The 27,543-nt window shown below is 39.7% G+C and overlaps 1 protein-coding gene across 1 annotated transcript in view; it reads left to right on the forward strand.

Annotated features, from left to right (window-relative positions):
* Nucleotides 1-27,543, forward strand: part of MID2 (midline 2) — a 104,735-nt gene that overhangs the window by 14,237 nt on the left and 62,955 nt on the right. The window contains exons 2-3 of the mRNA XM_017859351.1: nt 1,561-2,276; nt 15,445-15,540. Of these exons, the coding sequence (XP_017714840.1) occupies nt 1,561-2,276; nt 15,445-15,540 (812 nt within the window). The remainder of the gene's footprint in view (nt 1-1,560; nt 2,277-15,444; nt 15,541-27,543) is intronic.

The following is a 27,543-nucleotide window of genomic DNA, read 5'->3' on the forward strand; positions in this document are numbered from 1 at the left end:
AGGGACATTTTGTCTAAAAACAACAACAACAACAACAACAAAGCCCTTTTCCTTTCCTGTACATAGGATTAACATTTTCAGTCATTAAGATATGTTTTATATTTTTCCTTAGTTAAAGCCAACTTAGAATATTCATGTGTGTGTATTTTAATTAATGGAAGACTCAAGGCAATTAAGAATTAGGTACCTGTGTGTTGAGAAATTCCTGTGGAAAAATAGATAGATTTACCAAGAGGTTGGTTTCTTGTCAGTTGGGTGGCTTTTTTTTTTTTTTTTTCTGATGCAGTCTTGCTCTGTCACCCAGGCTAGAGTGCAGTGGCATGATCTCAGCTCACTGTAACCTCCGCCTCCCGGGTTCAAGCGATTCTTCTGCCTCAGCCTCCCGAGTAGCTGGGACTACAGACAAGCGCCACCATGCCCAGCTAATTTTTGTATTTTTAGTAGAGAGGGGGTTTTGCCATATTGGCCAAGATGGTCTGGACCTCCTGACCTCATAATCCACCCGCCTTAGGCTCCCAAAGTGCTGGGATTACAGGTGTGAGCCACCGTTCCCGGCCGGGTGACCTTTTTTACTCCGTGATGCTCACTTAATTGAAGGTTACCAGATCTGAAAATTTCTGGCACTTTGCTAATTTCTATCTAGATATTGATTTGCATCCCGTTATGTTTTAGAAAGTATGAAAAGACAAATGGGAGGTGATCTTCATAGCACGCTTGTGCTAGTTCAGCAGGTGTTTATTAATAAAACCAAACTGAAGCCACAAGGCAATATGACTTTATTATTGATCAGCAATGATTACTGAGTAAGTTGAAAAGTTTGAAACCATTCCCCATTCAGTTTGATGAAATGAAGGGGTTTCTGAAGGTGAGGGAAGAAGATGAAAGTGGAAACTATCATCTTTTGTCTCAACTAACTCAGTTTACTAGGAATTCCCATTCCTAGGAACAGAAATTTCCATGTGTGATAATAAGAAGTAATTTAAGTTCACACTCTGAGGAAAATTTATTATCCTGCACCAAGAGCTACATTTTCTAAAGCTTTCTCTTTTTTATGCAGACTCTCAGAATGGAATCATTTCAGGAAGTACAGAGTTACTTTAAAATATGGCATTGTTTTCCTTACACTGGATGTCACATAGAAGCAGGCCTACAGTTTACGTTGAAGTGAAATAGAGAACAATACTGGAGAATAGAGATTGGGAATTTTGCAGGGTCTCAGCCTCATCTTAGTCTGGGAAAAGAAATGTCAGGGGAGAATATGTTAGAGAATGATCCATTCAAATATTGTAAGCTGGAATGGTAATGTTAATCAGTCTATCAGGATTCAGAGGTAGCCATTTAGTTTTATCTCTTTGTGCATGAAAATAAACATAGGCATTTGTCTAAAACAAGGTTTGAAGGGGGGAAAGTCTTCCTGATTAATTCCCAAATTGCTTTTCTATTGCTTAAGCATCCCTGGGGAATCCAGCAAGTAAACGCGCCCATTGGTTAGTGTATAATTATTTTATATCCATTTTCCTTTGGAAATGCTTAATGACTCTTGCTTTGTATTCCTTGCAGGTGAAAGCCCAGCCTCCGTGGTTCTTAATGCCTCAGGAGGATTATTTTCACTAAAGATGGAAACACTGGAGTCTGAATTGACCTGTCCAATCTGCCTAGAGTTGTTTGAAGACCCCCTTCTGCTCCCTTGTGCTCACAGCCTCTGCTTCAGCTGTGCCCATCGCATTTTGGTCTCAAGCTGCAGCTCTGGTGAATCCATTGAACCCATTACTGCTTTCCAGTGTCCTACCTGCAGGTATGTTATCTCGCTGAACCACCGGGGCCTGGATGGCCTCAAGAGGAATGTGACTCTGCAGAACATTATTGATCGCTTCCAGAAGGCTTCAGTCAGTGGGCCCAATTCCCCTAGTGAGAGCCGCCGGGAAAGGACTTACAGGCCCAGCACCGCCATGTCTAGTGAGCGAATTGCTTGCCAATTCTGTGAGCAGGACCCGCCAAGGGATGCAGTAAAAACATGCATCACCTGTGAGGTCTCCTACTGTGACCGTTGCCTGCGGGCCACGCACCCGAACAAGAAACCTTTCACCAGCCATCGCCTGGTGGAACCAGTGCCAGACACACATCTTCGAGGGATCACCTGCCTGGACCACGAGAATGAGAAAGTGAACATGTACTGTGTATCTGATGACCAATTGATCTGTGCCTTATGCAAACTGGTGGGTCGTCACCGAGACCATCAGGTCGCATCCCTGAATGATCGATTTGAGAAACTTAAGGTAAGGGATCTGGGGAACATCTCTTATACAACTTTGTCTCATAATAGAGTTATGCAGTTAGCAAGTTCTCTAATAAAATGGGTAACTTTTCCTATATGACTAGTGAATTAACTTTAAGTTGTTTTCATGAGGAGTAACCTGCCCACCTGCAACCTCTCCCTGGAGCCTATCTCATCTGTTGCATAAACATGCTTGCATTCATACACTTCTGGTTAACTTTTGGGGAGTCAGCTCATGGCCTGCAACACCAGTAGTTCATCCAGGGAAACAGCACCCTCTCTCCTCTGTCAGTGACATTATTGCTTATTATATATCTTTGCTATGATCTTTCCACCTCTTCTTTTAAGTATGTGAGTACTTGTGTAGGTGTACTACAATTAGCATATGTGCCGATTTGCATATGTGGGTATATGGTAATGGGAAGGCAGGGTGTGTCTCTGTGTAGGTGTGGGTGGGTGGAGGTGTCTGAGTGTATCTAGGTAGGTGAGAGATTTTTGTGGAGGACGTTAGCGTATGTTTGTGTTTGTGTACTCAATGCACTAAAGAAACAAAAGTTTGGCATTGGCCATTACAAATTGCCATTAAGTGTTTAACACGGGGCTAGTTCTAAGCCTGTCTTTAAAAACAAAACAAAATAAAACAAAGAACTGAAGAAATTTCAGTACACCGTGAAATCAGGAGGGATAATTAAATGTCTGAACTAACAATTTAAACTGAAGGCAATAAATATTTAATCCACTATCAAATTTTGTGACAGTGCTCACTATTATGGGCTACAAACTGAAGCACTTGTTTATAGTTCCTGCCTTACAAGTTCCTAGTCATTTATGTGTGTTCAGTGGACAGAGTTTTCTGAAGTTGTTGTGTCATATAATATTTATGTACAAGTCTAAGCGCCCATTTTAAAAAGCCCTCCTACCTTACACTGATAATCCAGCAAATTGTTTTGTTCCCATTGCTTGTCTGCTATGTGGTATAATTTCTCTTAAGAAGGGAGCTNGTTTAAACGGATAGTAAAATTACCACTCCAAATAGGACCTGAGTGCATAAGCCAAGCTAGAAGAAAGACCCAGTTAGGATAAAAGGAGGGTAAGAAGGGAATGGAAATTTTCCTCCTGCCATGCTGTGGATGAATTACTGTAACTTCTGTAAAAAGTATAATGTTGGTGAGAGTAGCAGTACTCAGAATAGGATATATTTGTCCTGTAATGTGCTGCGAATAATATTGAGAGTAGTCACAGTGACTATGGTTTGTGCCTCTTTTGATTATTATTTATATCTGATACATATAAATGTGTACAAAATTCAATTTTTTAAATTTCACTCAAGGTTATACTCTCATTCATATCAAGGCTGCAGAGGGGAATAATCTTGTTGACTTCAGTTCTTAGACTCATAAGATGTTAGGCCTTTGACTTGGTCTAGTCGAAGCACTATACTTTAAAGTTGTATAAACAGACCTTGATAGATAAAGTGACTTGGTCAAAATCAAAGAAATGATTAGTAATGGGAAAGCTAGAACTGGAACTCAGCCTCTAGATTGAGTTAACTATCCTTTGTACTGTAGCCGGCTGCCACTTTGTTTTGGATCTAAGTTTTCCCCATGAAATGTGATTTGAAACTTAACTTTATGCTCCTGCAACTGTACATTTCATGGTCATAGATAAATGATTAATGACATCAAGGAAGGGACAGATTGTATAAACTTACAGCTGCATAATGGCAAAAGATAGGAGCGGGGTTATAGGAAGAGTGGGGGATGTGAAGAGGACAGAACTATCTCTGCCAAATATTTGCAGGTGTTGGGACTATAATAAGTCATTGGCCTTGAGAAATATTCCAAACAGAAAAATCTGTGCCCATATGCACTGTTGAGATAACAAAAAGACTGGCTAGTGTAAGCTTGTATTACAGAAAACTAGCTATTTGAAAATATCCGAAAACATGAAAACATTGGATGATTGATTAGATATTTGGCATCATGAAGCTATAGCCCTCATCTCCAGGGATGGATGGAACATGGACATATTTTATGAAAATACATTTTAGTCTGTGACTAATCAGTAATTTTTGGAGAAAGAAAGCCAGATTTTGAATAGTTCCCCTTTAATATTTTAGAAAATGTGCAGAAAATTCTGATTATAAATTAAGTGGAAACTATTTTGCTCATTTTGGATGGAGAGTGGAAACATATGAATCATTCCCAACCGTGTGGTTCGTTATGTTGTCTGAAACATCTTGGACTTTGGGGAGGGTGAGAGAGGTACTGCTTGTGTGTGTGTGTTGTAGGGGTGGTGGGGTCACTTTGGTTTGGTGCCAAGTGTAAAACAATATTAATTCTCCATGTTAAGCAGAGACGAAGTCTGACTTTTAGTGTCACATATACTCACTTCTTTGGGTTAATTTTAGATTGGAAAATCATTTAGGATTACCACCTTAGTCTGCTTGATTCTTCCCCAAGGAGAAAGGGAGAAAGTTGGCTGGCAGGAGCTATGGGAGAGTCTGCCTGAGTATATTCCCCTCGCCCTGGCCCTGGCCCTGAGAAAAGCACAGGAGTCCTGTAGGAGAAAAGGAAGAATGACAGTTATACTCTATCATTCTTCCCCATACTATCATTCTTCCTCTGTATCTAGGAGGTTGGTTTTCTAGTCAGTAGCTGATACAGTGTTTATTTTTACTTTTGGTTCTAGAACTTCACTGTTGATATTTGTAACTACTTTTATATACAAAACTCCCTGATTAGGATTAGTGGCTTCTAATATTTATTTGTTCAATAAAGAATAAACAAACCATTATGTTATAGATGAAAAGTCAGAATAACCAGAAACTAGCCTGTCTTTTTAACATGTACTCAAACTGGATTAGAGGGCTTGGGGTACTTAGTTTAGTTTCATGATCTTATTTAGTTGTCCAGTCTACCAATAGGGTTGAGATGCAGGACACATGTCTTTCAGCAGGCTACCAGTAGTTCCATTAATTATTTAATTTTAAAGAATATTTTTATTCACGACCGTTATTAGAGTAGTAAGTCCTATCAGAGTAATTATTTTCTCCATCACCTCTCACTTTTCACTCACTAGTCCCAATATATACCTTAGTTCATGATATATGGGGTGTTTCTATAAAACGGCTTCACATTTTAGAATTTTCATTATCACATGAGTTTCTATCCTTATAAAAGATTGTTGTTATTGTTTTAATAAATTTTGGCTTCATAAAAGAAGTCAAATTTCAGTGACTGTCTATTGCTGACAGACTTCAACTCAATATTATAAGTCCTGTAAAACTTTTTTCTTGTGCTGCTCATGTATTTTCCCCTCTACTCCTCTAAAACATGCTACCTTCACCTACCCAGGCGAGTCTCCTAACTGTCTGCAAAACATGCCATTCTCTTTTCTGATTCTTAACTGTCACTAGTGTTCTTCTCTTGGCCTGTTTACAAATCCTATGTATTCTTTAATGAATAATTCAAACCCCATAAGACCACTCCAAAACATCACAGCTATGTCATAATTTCCTTTAGGTCAGAAATAATGTCTTTTATTTCTTTAGTATTCTCCTTAGCTTCTAGTACACATAGTATTTGATCAAGAAATCCAAATGAATTCAGTTTTCATAATGGATTTGCAGGAAATATACCGGTGTCTATAGCTTGCTTTGGATCTCATCTTAGAAGATATAAATCTGTCTTGCCATTATATATACCCTGAAAATCTGAAAAAAGATCTCCTGTGAACTACTGACAATGTTCAAAACCAGAGTGCTATCAAAAGTATGGCATGTCCTTAATTTTAAGTGCCTATTCATTTTGATCACTGGATTTTCCAACTGCCTAACACTATGGTGACATCTGTATAAATCAGATGTGATTATTATAGTTCTCTTTGAGAGTGATGTCTTCACATTTCCATACCCACAGCCTGCCAAAAATATAGCTGATGAAAACCAGGGGGAATAGAGGAATTTCCTGAAAGGAATAAACAAGCACCTTTCCTTTTTCTCATTACATTTCCACAAATTCATTACTACAAATAATTCTTAAATGCAGTTACATTTACATATCAGGGATCTTGTTATAAAATATTACCTGGCACTGGAGTAAGCCTTTTATCATGGGAAAGTAAAACACACACACACACTCTCTCTCTCTCTCTCTCTCTCTCAGCAAGACTGGGACAGAGAAAGCTAATGATTGCCAGACAAAGAGAAGGGAGATATGGGACTTGGAGGATGTTCAAAGGAAAGCCACAATGAGAGTTAAAAGGTTGGAAAATATAATATTCTAGACTCTTATCACAGTTGATTACTTGTCCTTCTTCCTACTCAGTCACTATGTCATCTACCCACCCATTCTCACTCAGTCACCACCTTCTCCTAGTCATTTATCTACTCACCCACTTGACACTCACTACTGTCTGCCAAGACAGATACCCTCTCAACTAATGTACTAATGGGCATATGACTATATCTCAACCAGTATAAGTATAAATATAAGGGAAAGAAAGTGAAATATATTTTTGAGAGACTCGGTTGAGAGTATATTTGCATACACATGTATGCATCGCTGTATATGAGTATATATAGTCTTGCATAAATATGTGGCTGAGAATGACTCTGTGTCTGTGTATGAAAGTATATCTATAAAATGTGTATCATTGTATGTGAAGATGTGAAAGTGTGTAAATCTTCTGATAAGTTGGGTAGGAGAGGGCCATGAGTGTAAGGTAAACTTTCTGTTGTCACCCTAGGGAGAGTTAGAGCCTCAGCAGAACCCATCCTGAGGCTAAGGAGCAATCTAATAAATGAGCCAGATCAAACATACGCATGATAAGAAAAATTTTCAATGGAGGCCAGGGTGGGTTACTATAGGTGAGGGATAAGAAAAATGTTGTTTCTCACTCTCAGTCAGGTACTAAATCACAGTAGCTAAATATAAGAAGAATGAAACATTTGAGACCAGATGTATGCTCTCTAAGGTCTGGTGGTGATGGTGGTGAACATGTTTGTATGGGGTTGGGGACAGTATCTGACAGGTTTCACAGCTAAGCCAGCCTTCAACTCATGCTCATAAAATCATTCTTACTTGTAGATCTGCCTTCTCTGTGGTCTCTTAACTGTTTCAGACTTGCTCCCCATCACATACAATATGTATAAATCTGTACATGTTTCATGTGTATATGACGATAAAATACATTTCATCTCTACTCAAACTGTGCACTAAGACTCATTTGAACCCCTATTCTTTTCTCTGCAAGACTTATATTGATTTCTCTGTCTCTTAACTCATTTATTATTAACAGGACCCTGTGTTGGAAGATGTTTTCCATTGTTTCTTTGGTTTGAGAGCAAGTTTAGCAAGTAGATACTCCTATTATCTGTACTCTTATGTTTCTGTTTTTCTGTTATTTATTTTGACTCAAGTTTTCTCTTCACCAATACTTGAAAGGAGCTGACAATCATCTGTTGGAGAACAATTTGCAAAATGTTGACACAGAGATTGTTCTTGGGTGGATAGAAATCCTGTCTGTTATTATTGGGCAAAGAAGCATATTACAGAAATATAATATAGGTGAGGAAAGATTAAGGAAACAAGAGTTACTGAACCCAAAGAAGTGAGGTTTAAAAATGTGACAGTGGCCTTCAAGTTCATGAAAGGTTGATATAATGAGGTAATACCTTATTCTTTGTCTCACACGAAGCTAGAACTGACAATAACTTAAACCGTAGCATCAGGGATTTAGGCTAGGGATTCATTCATTCATTTAACAAACAATTAATGAACATTCATTTTGTTTACTAAACACTTTGGCCACTGTGGTAGGAGCTGGGACACAGGAAATAAGGCACAATCCCAGTTCTAAAGCGACTTTGAGCTTAGTAGGGGAGATAGACAAGTGGGAAATTCCAATTCAGTATGGTAGGTGCCATGACAGAGGTTTGCACGAGATGCTCTGAAGCACAGTGGAGGGGTCAGGGAAAGGATATCATTGAGCTCAAAAACAGGGAATCATGAGTGAATTTGTCGGAGAAGAAGGGCCAAACTGGAGATAGTCCATGCAGAAAAAATTGACCAAACTTGGTGAATGACTATGGTGATTATGCACAATGAAGAGAATGAATTAAAAAGGACTTTTGAGGTGGAGATGTCTTGAAGGATGGTGGTATTGAGGAGGACAAAAATGAAATTAGGAAGGGATGGCAGTTTTTTTGGGATGCTCTGACTTTAGATTTGAGTTTGATGTGATTGTGGATCATTTAACAATCATTCATTCATCAAACATTTCTTGAACATCCATTAGATGGCAGGCACCAGGATAGGTGTTAGGGTTACAGTGATTAAGAAAGCACAGTCTCAGCCCTGATGGAGCTCTCAGGTTAGTGTGGGGAGGCAGATAATTAAGGACACAGTTACGAGATGGTGTGATAAGATAAGTGCAATGACAGTGGAAGAACAGGGGCTGTTACAGAGCTTAGGAGGAATAGCAAGATAGAATTTGGGTGAGTTTTTGAACGCCCTGTTAGGGGACAGGAGTTGGGGCAGAGAAGGGGAGTGCCCTAGTCAGGAGAAAAGAGTTTGTTGAAACATTTGGAGGACAGAGAGTATGGGGATCTCTCAGAACTGAAAGGGTAAGTGTCCTAGAAGGGGTTAAAATTTAGGCTTTCCCAGTGGCCGAAAGATTAGGTCTGGAGAAATAGATTTGGGAATCCTCAGCATGGTGATAGAGCCACGCAGTAGTGAGCTGAGCAAGGGTCAAGGATTGAGCCTTGCAGAGCACTCATGGTCTAGAAATTAGGCATGAAGGAGTAGCAGTTGAAAGAGAAAGAGGGGGATGTGTATGAGAGGCAGGAAGTGAAGAGGAATAGTGTAAGGGGAATACAACCCTGAGTCCTCCAGGAAAGTAGAGTTGACTCTGGCTCACTAGTCTGAGTGTTATCAAAATAAACACTAGATTTAAGTTTTTAGTACAGGTTTGCTTTTAGAATGTCCAAATAATAATGTATGAATTTGAGCTAGAGATGTAATCATGCTATGGACCTGAAGATGGGGGAAAGAAAAGAATATGGGAAGGTTTGGGTAGCATTTCTGATAAGGGGAATGGGGGAGGTGTGGATCTTGGCTGGACGATCACAGAGCCTTTTGAAAAGATGGCAAGTCTTTCACCTGGCTTGGGGGTCAGGTTATTCTGTAACAAACCTTAAGTAGAGTAGACCTATGTGATATATATCCAGTATATCACCATCTCATTCTGAGACATAGCCTGTATCTATACAACAGCAAATAAATGTTTGGGGGAAGAATAAATTTTGGCATAAGGGTGTGGGCTTCAGTTTGTGAACCAGATGGCGTGTTCTGTTGTTGGGAGGCCATATGTAATTGATATATAAAGTGACAGACTGAAGCAAAAGCAAAGTAAGTATTTTAAGACAAGCAGTTAAAAAAAGAAAGCAGACTGTGACCCTAAAAGCATGTGAAGATTCTGGCTTCTGGCTTTTGGAAGAGCTGAAAATGTCGGTGTATAGACAGGATGTCAAAAAAGAGCATGTCAAAGAATAGTAATGGGGCCACTGGCTCAGATTATTTTTAAAGATGAAGTTGTCTTCTGTCAATCAGGAAGACTCAGGTTTGGGGTGAATTGGCCTTTCTGCCCTATTTCACTTCTCCCCTTCCTATGCTCACTCCAAGTTTCAATTCCCACATAAAAGCAGTCAGGGTCTTCTCTAGGTTTAGATAATATTTCCCTTGTACCTTTTAGATAACAAGAGAGAATACAGACGTTCTATGACAGTGCCATGTTTCAATGGAAATGATATGTTTCAATAGAACTAATACAGATTACACCGCCTTTTAGGCTTCAGTACTTATTGTGTCAGGTTGATGTGTGTAGGTGTGCTCATATATGTGTGAATACATATGCCTTCATGGAGTATGACAAAGGGAGATCATGGTCCAGTTTGTGCCATAATGGGATAATCTACCTCGCTTTAATAAAGAGGTGGTGTTTTGATGTATGGCTAGATTTCTTGAGGGAGCCAATGAGAAAGTTACCTGAAATAATCTGTGTCTAGAGAAGTGGAAAAAAAAAACAAAACCAGCAATTATTTGAGAGAGTTGAAGAAACCATTTCTGTTAATGGGATGCTGTCTGGAAGAAGAATAGCCTGTGCCCAGCTTTCTCAGATGGCAAAACATTTTCCTCTTTGGGAAGGGAATAAGAGAGCACAAAGAGGCCTAATCCATACAACACAAATGAAGTAAAACTTGGGTAAAAATGGAATCAGTGTAGACTGCCAATTTAGCTAACTGAGGCCTTTTAAAATCTGTTATGCAAATCAGCCAAATCTTTCCCTTACTTTGGCTGTTTAGACACATTTACAATTTTGTGTGAGCTAGCATGATGTAGTCATCTGGAGGTGAAGAAGGTCTCACAGTTTCATAAACTAAAATGGCTCCTGTAACACCCACAAAAGGGAAGCACACAAAGACCCAGGGGTAACCTCTTGCAGCAGGAAATGGGAGCTTCATCCTGCCCCCTGGCTGCCAACCTCCTGTCCTGTTTCTTACCAGCAGATATCTCCATTCCGATCTGCCCTGCCACTTTGACTCTCTTGCTGTCACGGTTCAACTGTCCTGAGAAAATTGCACTAACTGGGCTTGAAATAAAGAACCTGGCCCAGTCCTTAACTACATTGCACAAGAGCAGAGCAAAACAAACCAATATTTCAAAACTGAACAACAACGAAGAGACATGTTTACTTTTATATAAAGAGATTTTAGACACACACATACACACACACACACACACACCCTCTTTGTTTACTCAACCAGAGTACAGACAAGATAATTATTTGGCCAAATCAATCAAATTATTCAAACCTAGAGTGGCCCAGAATTTTTTGTTCTAAATGATTCGTCAGTGCTAGGCATGATAAGGAAAGAGTGACTTCCTTAGATTGCATAATCGCTTCAATTCTCTGCTTCCCTTTGCATATGTTCATTATTGAGAATAAATTCCAATTTGAGAGGAGGCTTTAATTCCTTGTAAATGAATAGGAAATGAGTAAGTAAATGTTCGATGTTTTTCTCAAATTATGTCTCATATTGTAAGAAAACAGTGGCAAAAAGCCATCAACAGATGGTGTTTTCATTAGCCAAAGATTTATTTTTCAAAGCATTTTCATATTAATGAAGTAAGGTTGAAATTAGAGTCATCTTGTCAGTTCTAGCTCTGTGTTGTTAACAAGTGCTGGCATTCTGCAAATTGCTAGGGGGGCAAAGCAAACTAACCATTTGCCATAATTTTGTGATGGTAACTCAAGGCGCATAGTCTAACCAGACCCCAAATTATGTGTTCAGCCATAATTTTTGTTTTCAGTGGCTTCATAGAAGCTGCGAGTCTCAGTTCTGGGCCACAAAAGAGGAACACATAGCAGGGATTTTAGTCCTGCTCTGTACTGTGAATTATTTATGAGATCTCAGTTTCATGACCAGTGTTGCAACAGGTTGAGGTATTTGTTAAAAACATTACCCTCATGGAATCATCCTATGTTTGAATGGAAATGCATTACAGTTGGAAACACAAATTTCTAATATTGCATTTGCTTGGCATTCATCGATCTACATTATATTTGCTGAATATATCAATATATTCATTTGGGATATGTGGAATTCCCATTGATAGGAATTTGGGCCACTGCTAGAGAAAATCATCAACTGGGTTCACTACCAATTCCCACTGTCTAACTCAAGCTAGACCCTTTCATCACACTACAGAGTTATTATATTCACCTTATGGCCAAACTTTTGAAGAGGAGTCTAGACTTGCAGTCTCTAATTTGTCACCACACCATACTCTAACCTCAGGATTTCACAATTCCTTCCAAAGCCCTACTGAAACACCTTTTCAAAAGGTCTTCTGTGACCTCTAATTACCAAATCCGGCTGCCTTTTATCAATCCTCATATTTCTTGCATTCTCTGCATATTTGACAGTGACAAATCCTTTCTTGAAACACATTTCTTTCAATTATGCTCAGTTTGGCCCAGACTTGCATTACCCTACGGCCTTGAATATTGCAGCCTTCTTCTAACCAGTGTCCCTCTTCCCCCTCCTGCCCCGGGCTTTCCTATTTCAGTCTGTCCCACATATTGCTTCTAGGTTACTCTCCTAAATGCAGCCCTGATTATGCCATTACCTTGCTCAACAGCTTTTGGTAAGTCCTCAGTGCAAACAACAACAACAACAACAACAAACAAATAAACAAAACTACAAACTCTTAATCTAGGCACTTAAGACCTTTATAACAAGACTTTGGTCTCCATTTCCAGCTAAGTCCCCCACTACTCTCTTTCTACCCTCTGTTCTAGCCAAACGAAACTACTATTCCCTGAATATGCCATATATTTTATTTCTTTATACTTTTTATTTATTTATTATTTTTTTGAGACAGAATTTTGCTCTTTTTGCCCAGGTTGAAGTGCAATAGCGTGATCTTGGTTCACTGCAACCTCTGCCTCCGGGGTTCAAGTGATTCTCTGCCTCAGCCTCCCGAGTAGCTGAGATTACATGTGTCCACCGCCATGCCTGGCTAATTTTGTATTTTTGGTAGAGATAAGGTTTCACCATGTTGGCCAGGCTGGTCTCAAACTCCTGACCTCAGGTGATCCACCCACCTCGGCCTCCCAAAGTGCTGGGATTACAGGTATGAGCCACCCACTGCTCACGGCCTTATTTCTTCGTACTTTTGCTCATTACATTCCTTGTTCCTGGAACATCCTGCTCCCATGCATCTCTGTCTATTAAAATTCTGTTCGTCCTTCAAGGCTCATCTTAATTTTACTTCCTCTTTATCTGTGAAGTCACTGTACCTTGAATAGAGTAGGTGTTCAATACATTTTTGTATTAAATTTCTGAACTGCCACTTCTTTTATTCCTCTGACATCAATTTAGCTTAGAGATCATGTCCAAATCAATGATTGCTTCCTGTTTTCTTCTTCCTTCCCCTTTTCTTTGCCAAGAAGACCAAAGATTGAGATGGTAGTGGGATTAAAGGAGGTCAGGGGAGACACTGTGCCCCAATACAAGAAAATAGAATAAATGGTGAAAATTACTTCCGTGGGAATAAAGCCAAGGAAGCCAAGAGAGACCTGGCAGGAAGGGAAGCAAGGGTTCAGCTGGTCCTCATAATACAGTTTGAGAAAATGTGAAATCACACTACCCAGCCTGCAAACACAAGCATCTATGTGAATATATCCATCTATTCATGGGAACAGTGCCAAAGATATTAAAGAGCTACAGGTACTTAGCAGATAGGAAAGGGGCCAAGTACACAGATCCCTTCTTTTCCTTCATGTTCCCTCTCTCCCCCACATCCCCCCATCCACTTTTTCAAAAGCATGAACTTTGAACTACAAAACATAGGAACCATGGAGATAGCAGTGTAGCACTTAACATGACTGAGGGAAGGTATGCTAGCAGAATGAGGGCCAATAAGTTGGGGTATTACATTTGGAACAGACTTTATGGGGTATTGGGATAGTGGGTGAGAGAGAAGTAGATACTGGGGTTAGTCTTAGAGGAAAAGCAGCTACCAGGGCTGAAAGACTTCGGATTGGGGAGAAATAAAAAAGCTCATGATTAATCTAGAGTGAAATGATACTCTGTTTTTCACATAAGGAATGGGAAACAGTCGCTTGCTCAACTGAAAACATGCTAGAATTCCGACTACTGTTGTAACAACGTTATATTCAACAGATCTACAAAGTACTCCTAATATGTACCTGAAAGAATCTATGTACCAGTAAACGATGATAAGCAATGGATATCCTCTCTTTTTAAAATATTTGTTTATTTATTTATTTATTATGTATTTATTGAGATAGGGTCTCGCTCTTTCACCCAGGCTGGAGTGCAGTGGTGTGACCCCTGGCTCACTGCAACCTCCGCCTCCTGGGGTCAAGTGATCCTCCCACCTTAGCCTCCTGAGTCACTGGAACTGTAGGTGCACGCCACCACACCCAGCTAAATTTTGCATTTTTTGTTGAGATGGGGTTTTGTTATGTTACCCAAGCTGGTCTTGAACCCCTGGGCTCAAGCGATCTGCCCACCTCGGCCTCCCAAAGTGCTGGGATTACAGGCATGACCCACTGTGCCTGGCTGATGTCCTCTCTTGATACAGTCAGGCTTTGCATTTTGAAGCCCTGCCTCTCTTGTGGGTGAAGCCTTGGTGCCAAAAAAGGAAAGCTGTGAGATACAATGCTAGATTTTGATGAATTCCACACTCAAAATACTCTTTTTTTTTCCTGAAGGGCCCTACTGATAAATATAAAATATTATAAGCAAAAACACAAAAAAATCAGGGAATACTGTGGCAAAACTGTGACTGAGGGCTGGATACACGGGTTCCAGTCCTAGTTTTGCACATGCTAGTAATATGACTGTGCAAAATACTTTAACTCCACTTTGAAGCTTGCTACTCCCGTTTGTAAAATACTGGCATCTTCTACTTTGTGGGATTGTTATGGTTTTTAAGTAGTATATATGAAATTGCCTGGCATAGTGTCTGGCAACCATTCAATAATTACAGACGGTCCCTGACTTAACCATAGTTCAACTTATGATTTTTCAGTTTGACAGTGGTGTGAAAGTGATATGCATTCAGTATGCTTCTTGACTTACGTTGGGGTTACACCTGGATAAGCCTATCATAAGTTGAAAATTTCTTAAGTTGAAAATGCCCTCTCTGGGACGTAACTGCATCATAAGTTGAGGAACACGTGTAATAGTTTTCTTAGTCTACTCATCTGGAAAAGGGATAATAATATCTGTTCTTCATATGCTGTGGAATTACTACGAGGGCAAAATGAGATATTGCCTATGAAATACTTTGAAAAGTTAAAGATATTATCGAAAATATAAGGTTTCTTTAATGTCAATAAATTCCCACATCCACAAAGTCATGAATGTCATATTTTCCCCAATAATGAGCAAATGTGCAGCATTATTAACTTGTACCTAGATTAGTGCTTGGCTCATGGCAGATGCTAAATGAATCTTTGAAACATTTGTCTACTGACTAACTGATTTTCACATGACGTTGGTTCTAAAGCTCATGGTTCTTTTTTCCCCTCTTCTCTGTTTCCCTCTGGATTCATACTCTCTGCGATGACAGCAAACTCTGGAGATGAACCTCACCAACCTGGTTAAGCGCAACAGTGAACTAGAAAATCAAATGGCCAAACTAATACAGATCTGCCAGCAGGTTGAGGTATGTAACAGAAACATTTGTGATTTTTCAGAGGACCTGAAATGGGTGACCCTTTGGGAGGACTTTAGTTTTGTCAGAGTGTAGCCCAGTCATTTGGAATGAAGGACTGAATAGCAGTTCTAGAAAGTCTCATTCCTTTAGGATGCTTGTTCCAAAAAATGTGTCAGAAACCTATGGTTTAAAAAGAACAGACAGATGGTGGTGATGGATGGTGGGGGGATAATAGTTCAAGGGGCAACCTATTCTCCTTTCCAAACAGCAGGCAGTATGAAAATCAGACATGAAGTGTGCTTCATCCATCATCAAACTGGACATTATCACTCCTTAAAGAGATTACTGGGGTGTCATAGGGAAGTTGGGAATCCTGAGTCCTTGGGGTAAAGTGAGGTTAATTCAGCACAATATTGTTTCTGTAACAATATTATCAGGACTGCTTCTCCTCTTTCTAGCCTCTCCCCCTCTTCATCCCCTTCCCATGGTCCTATCTATACCATGCACCCCACCTGGTCCTCACTCATTACCTTTCCACTTATTCTTGTCATCAACAAATCATATCTATCTTAAAGTTGTAAATTGTAAAGTGCTGTACAAGTGTGAGGTTTTAATCAATTGTCATCTACATCAAATCTTAGAGCAGAGCTTAGAAGGACAGCTGACCTCTTCTTAAATGGACATAATAAAATAAAGATGTTATTTCTCTTTCTCAAGAGTGTGAAACTCATACCATTTGGTTTTGTGTTGATTTTGTTGAAGAGCTGATGGTAGGGCTTCAAGTGTAAACAGGGTTGGGTAAAATATTTTAGGATTCCTCATGGGCAGTGGTTGGATAAAAATGTTTCTAATTCCATTTAGAGCCTGATAGTCTGGTTCTAATCTTACTTGTATGACAGATAAATGTAACAATTCAAGTTTATTTTGTTTCAATTTTATTAAGATCTCATCTCTTAATCCAGTCTATAGATTCCTATTTAAGAGACTGTGGAGAATCTTCTTGTAAGGCAAAGAATCCTCTTATTATATGAGTAACCTTCTGACCCCTAATCATTTGGATCTCTTAAAGTATTCAGTTTGTTCAAGTAGAGTGTACTTGTATGATGAGCGTACCATAGAAATTTAATCCCTCCTGGGCACTCCATTTGTGGAAGAGAGTGGTGCTGTATGTAGAGTCCATACAGTACTGGTTAAACTCAGATGTGAGACTGTAAAATGAAGTTGGGGATTAGGGAAGAAGCATAAGGAATGAAAAGAAAGAACACTAGAGTGTGATTTGGAAAATTGTGTTTTAGACTTGGCTCTTCCATGAACTGATGGTGTGAATGTAAGTCATTTAGCTTCTCAGTTTCAGTGTTCTTACCTATAAAATGAGGAGTTGAATGATGACATGACCTTTGACTTCTTTCTAGATATCACAGGTCATGATGCTGTGAATGGTTACTTTCTTTATTCTGTTCTTTTTCTCTCCTGGCTTATTCTTTCCAAGAGGGGAGAAACAAAATATAAAGTATTTCAAAGTGGCTTTCAGCTGATCAGAATCCCTCTAATGTTCCACTCTGTCAAAGTTTCTCATTATGCTGTTAGATTACAGTATAAGACATCCACACTGGCAAAGGGACAAGGGAGTATTGTAAGCAGGAGACAACATAAGAGATCCCTTGATTTAGAATTTGCATGATTGAATGTAGAGTAAAAGCTAATAGTGAATAAAACGTGGTTAGAAATTATAATCACCTTCCTTGTTCTCATCAAAAAGACTATTAAGTACAGAACAAGTTGTAGTGAAAATAGCAAAGTAAGCAGTTTATTTTTATAGCTCATTCACTTTAGGACCTCTCTAAGGACTCATCTTTCCACTCTGAAGAACTTATCAACCTGGCCAGCCTCACCCAAACATAGCCTGTTCCAACCTTTCCCAGCCCATCCTGCCAATCAAACCTTTATGTTCAGGGCCCTACTCTTTTTTTAAGTGACAAGTCTCATAAAACGATCCATCATTGTGTTAATAGGGAAGGACCCACTTTGGATTTTTAGGTAACAAGCAGTGTTTTAACAGTTCCTTCCTGAAGTTAGTATTCTTGCCTGAGTCTTAATGAGGTGACACTAGCGCTGCCACATGCAAATAGAGTAAGGGGAAAGAGTAGCCCGTACAGTGAAATTCAAGAAGTGTTCTTTTATGGATGCTTGCTAAATCCCATCATGTAGGCCACTGTCGGCCCTAGGTACACAAAAGGTCAACTTTTACTAATCTTTTTTTATGCCTGGCATTGTACCAGGTATAAAGAAACCAGCATAGGCACAGTATCTACCCTCTGAGGGCTTACATGCTACAAGAATCCACCCTGATGTAGATATATATGTGCAAGAAATACAGACAATTGAATATAAACATTAATTGAGAACGGGGAAAGAATAGTGAGATATTGTTGAGAATGAGAATGTATTTTGGGATTTAACTTCATAGTCTGTTGTGTTTAGGATTCTGTCTTTGATGACAGGGACCCTACAGGATGGCTTATGGAAGGCCATTTCTGTCTTCTATGACATTATCCATTCTGAAAAGTTAGGGATGTGCCCTTAACTTCCTTTTTTTTTTTGAGGTGGAGTCTCACTCTGTCGCCCAGGCTAGAGTGCGGTGGCACAATCTCGGCTCACTGCAACCTCCACCTCCTAGGTTCAATTGATTCTCCCATCTCAGCCTCCCGAGTAGCTGGGATTACAAGCACACGCCAACATGCCCAGCTAATTTTTTGTATTTTAGTAGAGACGGGGTTTCACTGTGTTGCCCAGGCAGGTCTCGAACCCCTGAGCTCAGGCAATCCACCCGCCTTGGCCTCCCAAAGTGCTGGGATTACAGTCGTGAGCCACCCGGCGTGACCAACTTCCTCTTAATAATACGCGAATCCAGGTTACTTATTATCCTCATTCAACACAGAGCCTGTGTCTCCAAAAGCCTTCAAGACAAGCCTCAGGATTAGAAATCTAGTTAATGAAGGGACTTGAGACTTCATAAATGCTTATAAATACTGTATAAAATGAAATGTATAGTAGAATACTTCAGTCATGAAAGTCAGACACTGATGGGTGATTTGGAATTTTTTCATTTTATGTAATCCAGATTCATCTATAGGGAATGGCTATATTCACAGTGTATACCAGGCATTTCACGTTGGGTGGGGGCAGAGGATACCAGCTAAGGCACTTCTGAGAAAACTGGAATAGGGTATTTTCCTGTCAAACCTGTTCCCCTTCTTTATTGTCTGCAAATGTCTTTGTCACAGATTGACTTTTCCTAAAGGGGCCATAAATAACTGCCTCCCTATCGTGGTTCTTTCTCCCTGTTCTCTATTCTCCTTAGAAAGTAAACAAAGCTGGAGTCTTCCTATTATAGCAGAAACAGAGATTAAGATCACTACAGATTTGTTAGCTGACTTCTATGGTAATGTAGCTTGTTGTAATTGCTGCTGAAGGTTTCAGAATTCAGTAGATGGGTAGTTGGAAAATGTTTTCTGTTGGGGCTGGAGAACATGGGAAGGAGGCAGAGGCGGCTCCAAGACTCCCTTTAATCTAATTAAGGAAGGGCATGCTTTGACCTTGCTACTATAGCCACTTGATCTCTATATATAGTTCTTCGTCCTGGCTCATCAGGCATCCTTTGTTTACATTTTCAAAGGAAACCTCTGTATGATGCATAGCCAAGGGAAAATGTATACCAACAGATGAATACTTCCTCTTCGCTTCCAATACTCCATGGTTCTGTGAATAATAGGCATTCTAAAACATAGTGAGGGGCAAATATAGTTAAATACTTAGTAATCAGTTGGTCAACAGCATTTATTGAGCATACACTGTGTACTCAGTGTGGTGGGCAATTTGGGGGCTACAAAAGAAATATATGTGGTTGATGACCCCAGGAACTTTCAGTCTAGTTAGGGAAAACACAGTATGTAGTGAGAAAGAGTATTTATAGAGGCAGCATGCAGTGCAGAAAATACAAATGAATGTAGTATAGCCCTTTCAATTTTACTTATTTAGTCTTGTTCTTAGCTTTTATGGCATTGAGTAAATTAAAGCACTTTCCTGGATATTTTGTGTGCCACCTTTTTCTTCTTTCTCCAGGAACTGCTGTGATACAATAGGTTAATCATTCCAGAAGCTCCATGGGCAGGTTTGATTTCTTCTGGCTCTTCATCAATCCCTTATTAAAAGAGTTAGAATGGCCTAGCTACTTTAGCTTAGGGAAAAGAAGAAAGAAAGGAGAATTGGTTGGAAGAGAGGGAGAGGTATTCCACATTAGTTTGGGGAATTTTAGCTTTACTGTCTTGCTACTAGGTCTTAGCTTCATCCACTTTGGAAGTCTTTCTCTTTAGAGTTCAAACTTTAGATGGCTTGGTATTCTCTTCTTTCTGCTCCTATTGCTCATTGGAAGGATATTTGGTCTGGGAAGAGCAAGAATCTTGGAGTCTATGTAATAGATGTCTGGCTGCTTCTCCAAGCATAAAATATAAATATTTTAAAATAAGTAAATTTAAAGAACACTGCTATGAATGATTTCAGCAGATAATCCTTAAATATTTTAAGGTGGTTGAGGTAGAAGAAAGAATAGAATCTAAACCATTAGAGCACAAATATATTTGTTGGTGGAGCCCTCTTTAAGGAGCAGTCAGTGAAATTAGTATAATTGGAAAATTTAATGGAAAAAATGCATTTTAGCCAGATGTTGAAGGAGAAAAAATAATTACTCCCTCTGGAGAGACAGAAAGCAGAGGTATTAGTGGAGGTGTAAATGAGCACATTTTATGGGGAAAATGGTGCCTTAAGCACTGGGTATATACAGATAAGTAGGAAATGGCACCTGCCCTCAAGGAACACACAGATTGGCTGAAAACCTGACAGGTAAAATGGCAAATAGAATGTGAAGTGATAATTACTGTAATGAATGTAAATGCATGATGGCAAGTTTGCATGGAGGAAGAAACACTCAGGCCTGCCTGAGAAACTTAGGAAAGGCTGCAGAATGGAAATAAAAATTGAGTTATCTTGAAATAAGAGTAGAATTTTGCCAATAAAAATGAGATAAGGGAGTGAAGGGGACCACATGTGAGAATACAGAAGGGTGATCAGCATGGAGATGTTCAGGGAACCATGAGAAGTTTGGCTTGGCCATAATGTAAGACATGAGATTGCAAGAGGTGAGTATGGAGAAGTAAGTAGCTTGGGCCCAGATAATGAAGAGCCTTGTAGGCCATGTATAGGTGTTTAGACTTTAACCTGAGAAGTCTGGGGAGCCATGGAAGGATTTTAAGCAGGTAAATAACTGAATAAAATCTGCACTGAAGAAGGACTGCTATGGCTGTAGTATGGAGTATGGAGCAAAGGTCAAGGGTTCAGGGTAAAAAGTGAGGACAAAGAGACCAGTTAGATTTTTACTGATCCAAGGAGAGGTGAAGGCCCAGCTTGAGACAGTGGCAGTAGGATTAGGGAAGAAGGGATAAATTCAAAATATTTCTAGGAGGTAAATCAGTATTAATTGGTGATCAGTTAATGGGTGAAGGAGTGAGGGAGAAGAAATACTATGATGATCCACAGGGTTCCGGTTTAGGTGACCAAATGGGTCTATGGCCTTTAACTAGGTTAGGAAATATAAAAGTTCTTTTTAGGCCTGCAAGGTTTATTGTTCTCTGGGTCAGAAAGGCAGGTAAGAAATGTCCAGTAGAAAGCTGGCTACCTGGATTTAGAGGTCAAGAGAGAGATCTGGGAAAGGGGTATACTTGGAAGTCATTAGCATCTAAGTAGCACTTAAAGCCATGGAGAATGTATAGATTGAAAAGAGGGCCTGGGACAGATTCCAACCCAATTGTCTGTCACTCACAATACAATAACAAACTGACTTTCCAAATAAATAGAAAGTCTGTGGTGCTTTTGAGGAGATTACTGAAGAATGCTGTGCATTTTGAAAATTAAATATCAAAAGTAAATTGTTCATTTGTGGAAAAAAATCAAAGGTTTAGACATAATTATCTTAAAGACTACAATAATAAGTAACACTGAGGATTTCCTCTGTTCCAGCTGAGCGCTTAATATGTGTTAACTCATTTAATTCTCACAACAGCTCCGGGAGATAGACACTGTTAATACTCCTACTTTACAGATAAACAGAGATAAAGAAATATTTAAGTGTTTTGCCAAGTTCATACCACTGGCAGGTAAGAGAGTGGGGATTTGAATACAGGCACTTTAGCTCTGGAGCCTGTGCCCTTGACCACTCCGTTACACTTTTTTTTGTAAGACCAAGGTACACGCCACTTGGATGTCTCTTGTTCATCACTGGTGGTTCCTGGACCCATTGTGAGGATGACTTACAGTGAGCAAGGGGTATAGGATAGGGATGTGAATTCTGAAGGAGAGCAAAGGAGAAACAAAGAGCAGTCAAGAGATGAGGAAAACCAACAAAAACAGAGGATCAAAATCTCAGAGGAAGGAGAGACCTTCAAAATGTGGAAGATTTGATTAGCCAATTGGAGCAGAGGCATAGAAGATTTCATTAGTGATCTTTGAGGGAGAAGGTTCTATGAAAATATGAAGATGGAACATAAATTCAAAGAGGTCAGGGAGAAAGTAAGTTATAAGGAAATGCAGGGCTGGGCTCAGTGGCTCATGCCTGTAGTCCCAGCACTTTGGGAGGCCGAGGCAGGTGGCTCACCTGGGGTCTGGAGTTCAAGACCAGCCTTGGCCAACATGGCGAAACCTCGTCCCTACCAAAAATACAAAAGTTAGCCAGGCATGGTGGTAGACACATGTAATCCCAGATACTCAGGAGGCTGAGGCAGGAGAATTGTTTGAACCCAAGAGGTGGAGGTTGCAGTGAGCTGAGATTGTGCCATTGCACTCCAGCCTGGGCAACGACAGCGAAACTCTGTCTCAAAAAAAAAAAAAAAAAGAAGAAATGCAGGTTGCAAGAAGTTTGATCACGAAGGTGAAGCAAGAAATAAGGTGTTAGTTATTATCCTTTCGAAGGGCAGAAAAGTCAGACTCATAAATGCTCTGTTTGTGTATTATTCTGCTACTGGTGAGTTAACAATAGGAATCACTAGATCCACTGCGTTCATCCACATATGTTTCCCTTCCCTTCCTGACTTGGTGTCCAGCTTCATCTCCAACCCAGGACACTGTAGCCTTAGTTTCTACAACTTGCCTCTCCTAAAAATGGTATGTAGGTCCTGGGAGGCAGTGTGCTGTGACAGCTTTGGAGTTGGACAGACAGAAGTCATGTTAGCTGTGCAGCCTTGAACACATACTTTTTCTGAGCCTCAGTTTCACCATCTATAAAACTTGGACTAATAATACATTGAAGGGAAAGGCAATACATGTAAAGTACCTGCTACTGTGCCTGGTATACATAGTCAAAGCTCAATAAACGGTGGTGGTGGTAGTACTAGTCATAGTAGCAGGAGGACGAGGAGGAGGGAAAGAAAGAGAAAGAGGAAGAGGAGGTGTAATAGCAGGAACAGTTGTTAGTAGCAGTAGTACTAGTAGTAGTAATTTTGGGCACTACACATTTTGCCAGAGATTCCTAGCCCTGACCTCAGGACTTCCAAAGCTTTTTATCACTGTCTCTGAGAGTGGAAAGAACAATCATTCCCAAATACTCATAACCAATTTCAAATTTTACATATACCAACTAGAACTTTCCTTGGGAAGAGGGAGTGGTAACGAAATTGCAGCAGCAAAATATTGGGTATCTCAGCCATGTGACTCTACATAGCCCACTAGTAACTGCAGATGTGATAGACTGAAAAGGGTTATTGTGCTCAATAAGCTGCTAGCTTGCAGTTACTAATTTAAACACATTTTATTTAGTAAGGAAACATTCACTGCCCTTCTGCAAGAATATCCAAAAGATTCTTCGTGTTGATACTTAAGTAAATTTACCCGTTATCCTGCCCAAATTCTTCTTGATTACTGCCTTTAAGCAAAGCCAAAAGAAAGTTTTAGGGAGGGTCACATGCTTTCACCTCTAGTAATTTTAAAAAGAGAGAGTTCTATAATTTTGTATTTGTTATTTAAAATGTTTATTAGCAAAAATGTTCTGTGAATATTTTTGTGAGAGATGGAAGAGCAGGGGGAGCAGACTTAAGAGCTCCTGAGAAAGATTTGAACTACCAGTGTCTTGTGAAAATGAAATACCTAGTTTTAAACCACTGTGGAATTATAGGTGGAGAAAGTTGTTTCCATGAAAAATGGAAAATAAGTGCAGTGATCCAGTCAGTCTATTCATTTATACTACTGTAATGACTAATTCAGAATATTACAGTCAATCTTATTAAGTATATAACAATTGACATATAATATAGATGAAAACCTAAGTTAACTGTGCAATCCAGTGTGTGGTCATAGCCTATTTTATACTAGAAAAGAAAGTGCTTTATAATTTTCAGACACCTAATGCATTCAATCCTTTTAAAAAATACTTTGTGACAATTCTTCATATATGTCAGTAAAGTAACATTTTTGAAGACATTAAATGTTGCAGTTGAAATACTTGGAGGGTATGAACACATGACAGGGTGTGAGGATAAAGTTAGTTAGGATTAATATTGTTTTCCTCCCCCTCCTCCCTCACATCTATATGGCAGGTAAGCTTTCAGGTGTGGTCATGTCTTCATAGCCGAAACAGTTCACATAGGAATGCACTTTCATCCCACTTTTGCACTTTTCCTTTGGTAAAGTGAAGCTTATCTTACAGTCCCATTTCCCATCCCTCCTCTAGTTCCCATTTCTGTGTTCAAATTCCAGGTTACTCACTAAATGACCAGAGCACTTGCTTAATTTTGGCCCCTCTTGTTTGCTCCACTATTTTCACAATCCACCCCAATTCCCCATTTCTAATGTGCTCTTAGAAAGTTAATGTAATCCTAAGAATTCAGCTAAGGTTCTATCAAGCTTATTCTATACCTTTAAATGTTTCTAGTTCCACTTCTACTCTAATCTCTCCTGCCATCAACCCAACCAAAACCAAACAAATTTTTTAAAAACCCAGACTTGAAACCAAAACAACCATCACCACAGCAGATAGGCAGACAGCCATTGAGATGTCCTTACTGTCTCTGCCTGTCAAGAGGAGTCCAGCTGTGTGGTATGGTAAGCAAGGATTGGGAGGAAGAGAATCTTATTTGAACAATTTGTTCTGGGCGCTGTGCTAGAGACGTCATTTCTAATCTCACTTAGTGTTTATGACAACCCTGTGATACAGCTGGTTAATATTCCCATTTTGCAAGTGAGGACCTTGAAGGCCAGAAATATTAGATGCCTTACTCAAGGTCACACATAAGTAAGCTGGGATGCAGTTCTGCATTTCTCTCACTCCAAAGTCCATGTTCTTTCCATTGCACTGTGCAACCTAGTGGATAAGTTGTTGGTTTACTTGCCACTGATTCATTTGTGCTCAGATAGGTAGGAGACAGCTCCAGAAAACCCTTTGTTTTTCTCTACAAAATAGCTCTAGCTCTAGAAAAACATATGGTCTATTTGGGAGCCTGGCGTTCCTGAATCCGTGGTAAGCCTCTTACGTACTCCTGCCGTTGGCCTACCTTTAATAGCCCAGAGCTGCTCTCCATATTCGGACAGCCCTTCATAGGGTACAGAGGAGAGGGAGTTGCCTAGAGTTGGCAGAAGGAAGTAGTAATGCCCACAATTAGGCATTTACTTGCCCAGATTATTTTGTGCCATGGGGTGAAAATAGTGTGGGCAGCTCCAGGTATCAACACTGTCCTCATCCATAGAGTTTACGCTGGGACCCATATTTTCTTGCTGAGACTGCTGAGATGGGTCGTCATTCTAGGGCTGTACGTGACCATGTTTCAGGGTAAAAGTAGTCTCCATGAGACACAGGTTTTCTTAACAGTTACAAAGAGTTTTGCAGTAAAGATGTAGTCTCAAAAGTATACTTAATGTTTGCACATACAAAACAGGCTATAAATAACAAATATAATACCACAATGACTGCAAATATATAGATTTCCTCAAAAAAGAGTGAATGCATTGCTACCATTAATGGTGTCTTTTGATGGAATGATTACTTAGAAGTATACATACAGCCAGGAAATCAGCTATTTACTACCTCAAGACAGAAAGAGAATCCAATGCCTCCGTCTATTCCCACTACCTCTCCTCTCACCTAAATCAAATCTTGAATCCAAGTTTACCCTATCTCAGCCAGTCCTAAGAGCTCTTAATTACTCCTAAGAGCTTTAAATACATTAGCTCATTTAATCCACCCAATAACCCAATGAAGTACGTATTATTCTCATTCTCATCTTACAGATGGGGTAACTGAGGCACAGAGGGGTAACTTATTTGTATAAAATCACAGGTGGCAAATTAAGAGTTTGCATCCAGTTTTCCTGAGGTCTATGCTCTTAATGAGATTATGCTGTATTGAAAAACAGGGGCAAAACTAACAACCCATGGCTCCATGTGCAATGTTTTGCAAGTCACTGATTATTGTGCTTATGGTCTGGGTAAGGACAGAAAACCAGTATTATGTGAGCATGTGTCTTTATGGGAATGATGTGTTGTGATACTAGAGAAATATTTGGGCAAGCCTTTCTTTGTGATGGTAATCTCTCCAGAGCATGCATCATAATGCCTCTCTGCACATGTTATGCATCTGTCTATCTATTTCATAGATGGCTGTGCCTGGCTGTTCATCTCTTATGTGTGTCTGGGGAGGAGGTTTTATGTGTACAGAGGATATATGTGGAAAAAAGGATATATGCCCAGTGAGAGAATTAGTGTTTAAACTGGGTCACGAGGATTGCTTTGACCTCTGTTTTCCCCCACCCCAAAGGGTTCTTTTCAGTCCTTTGATGATTTCCCCATGTAAGGTGAGAAACTGGGACACAACTGGAGGATGTTGCCTTTTGTTTTCTCTGATTAGAAACATTGACTCTTTCCTTGAGAGGTTTTCCTCCTCTTCTGCATATCCCAAGCCTGTTCCAGCTTCTCCTTAGTAACATCAAAGGCACAAAACAATCATTGGCTTTGGAATAATTTCTAAACCAATAAAACTCTAGCTAAAAGTGTATAGCACCAATGCTAGTCGCATAGAAAGACATAGTTCCATTCTGAGCTCCCTCATCCCAATCTATATATGGGTAGTTTTGCACTGGCATAGAATGGCAGGTTTACGAATGTCCAAAGATGTCTTATTAGAAAAATCTCAGGTGCAGGGGAAAGCCCAGGACATGAGGAGGATTAGAGAAGAGGGTGACCGACGTAGGCAGGGAAGGATAACAATGGTATGTGAAAAGGAAGGAGAAACAATCACAAGATGTCAGTTTACTCTATAGTGCACACACAATGAAACTCCTGCCAAATTTGTGGTGTGTTCTAGCATCTGAAGAGCTTTGAATCTTCTAGCACCCTGGGGCTATTCTGGGATTCCAGTTGCCACCCACTCAACAGACAAGAAATTCAAACCATTTCAGGAGGATTCCATTGGCTTTAGAATGAAATGGAATTTATATTATATTGGTAGCTCACAGAGAACACTTACATTTAAGAAGTAAAAATATGATATCACAGATGAATATGCAAATTGCGTATTGTTTGCATGCCAGAGTAAAATTAAACACCTTCATGCTTTCGTACTCCATTTCTGTCAAAAACAGGATATTGGCAGAAAGTCATCTGAAAAAAAAAAAAAGAAACACTAACCTGCAGTGAGTACTGCCAAACCCCATGCTAACCCAGTGACACATCATTAGCTCAGAAGTTGAAAGCAAATGGTGTTTCTGAGGGTTTGATGTTTATTATTTATTGTCTTTTTTTAAAAAAAGCACTCTTATAAAACCTCTGTCATTTTTTCCTCTGTGAACCTTTATAAAAATATTAAGTGCCACTGTGGGGTTAGCATAGTGTTATGTGATACAGAGGAATATAGTAGCAGGTGTATTAAGTCTCTATCCCTGTCTTCAAGGGCTTTATAGTCTAGTCGAGAAAACAGAG

Source organism: Rhinopithecus bieti, unplaced genomic scaffold (assembly GCF_001698545.2).
Source record: "Rhinopithecus bieti isolate Rb0 unplaced genomic scaffold, ASM169854v2 scaffold_50805, whole genome shotgun sequence".
Classification (NCBI taxonomy): Eukaryota; Metazoa; Chordata; class Mammalia; order Primates; family Cercopithecidae; genus Rhinopithecus; species Rhinopithecus bieti.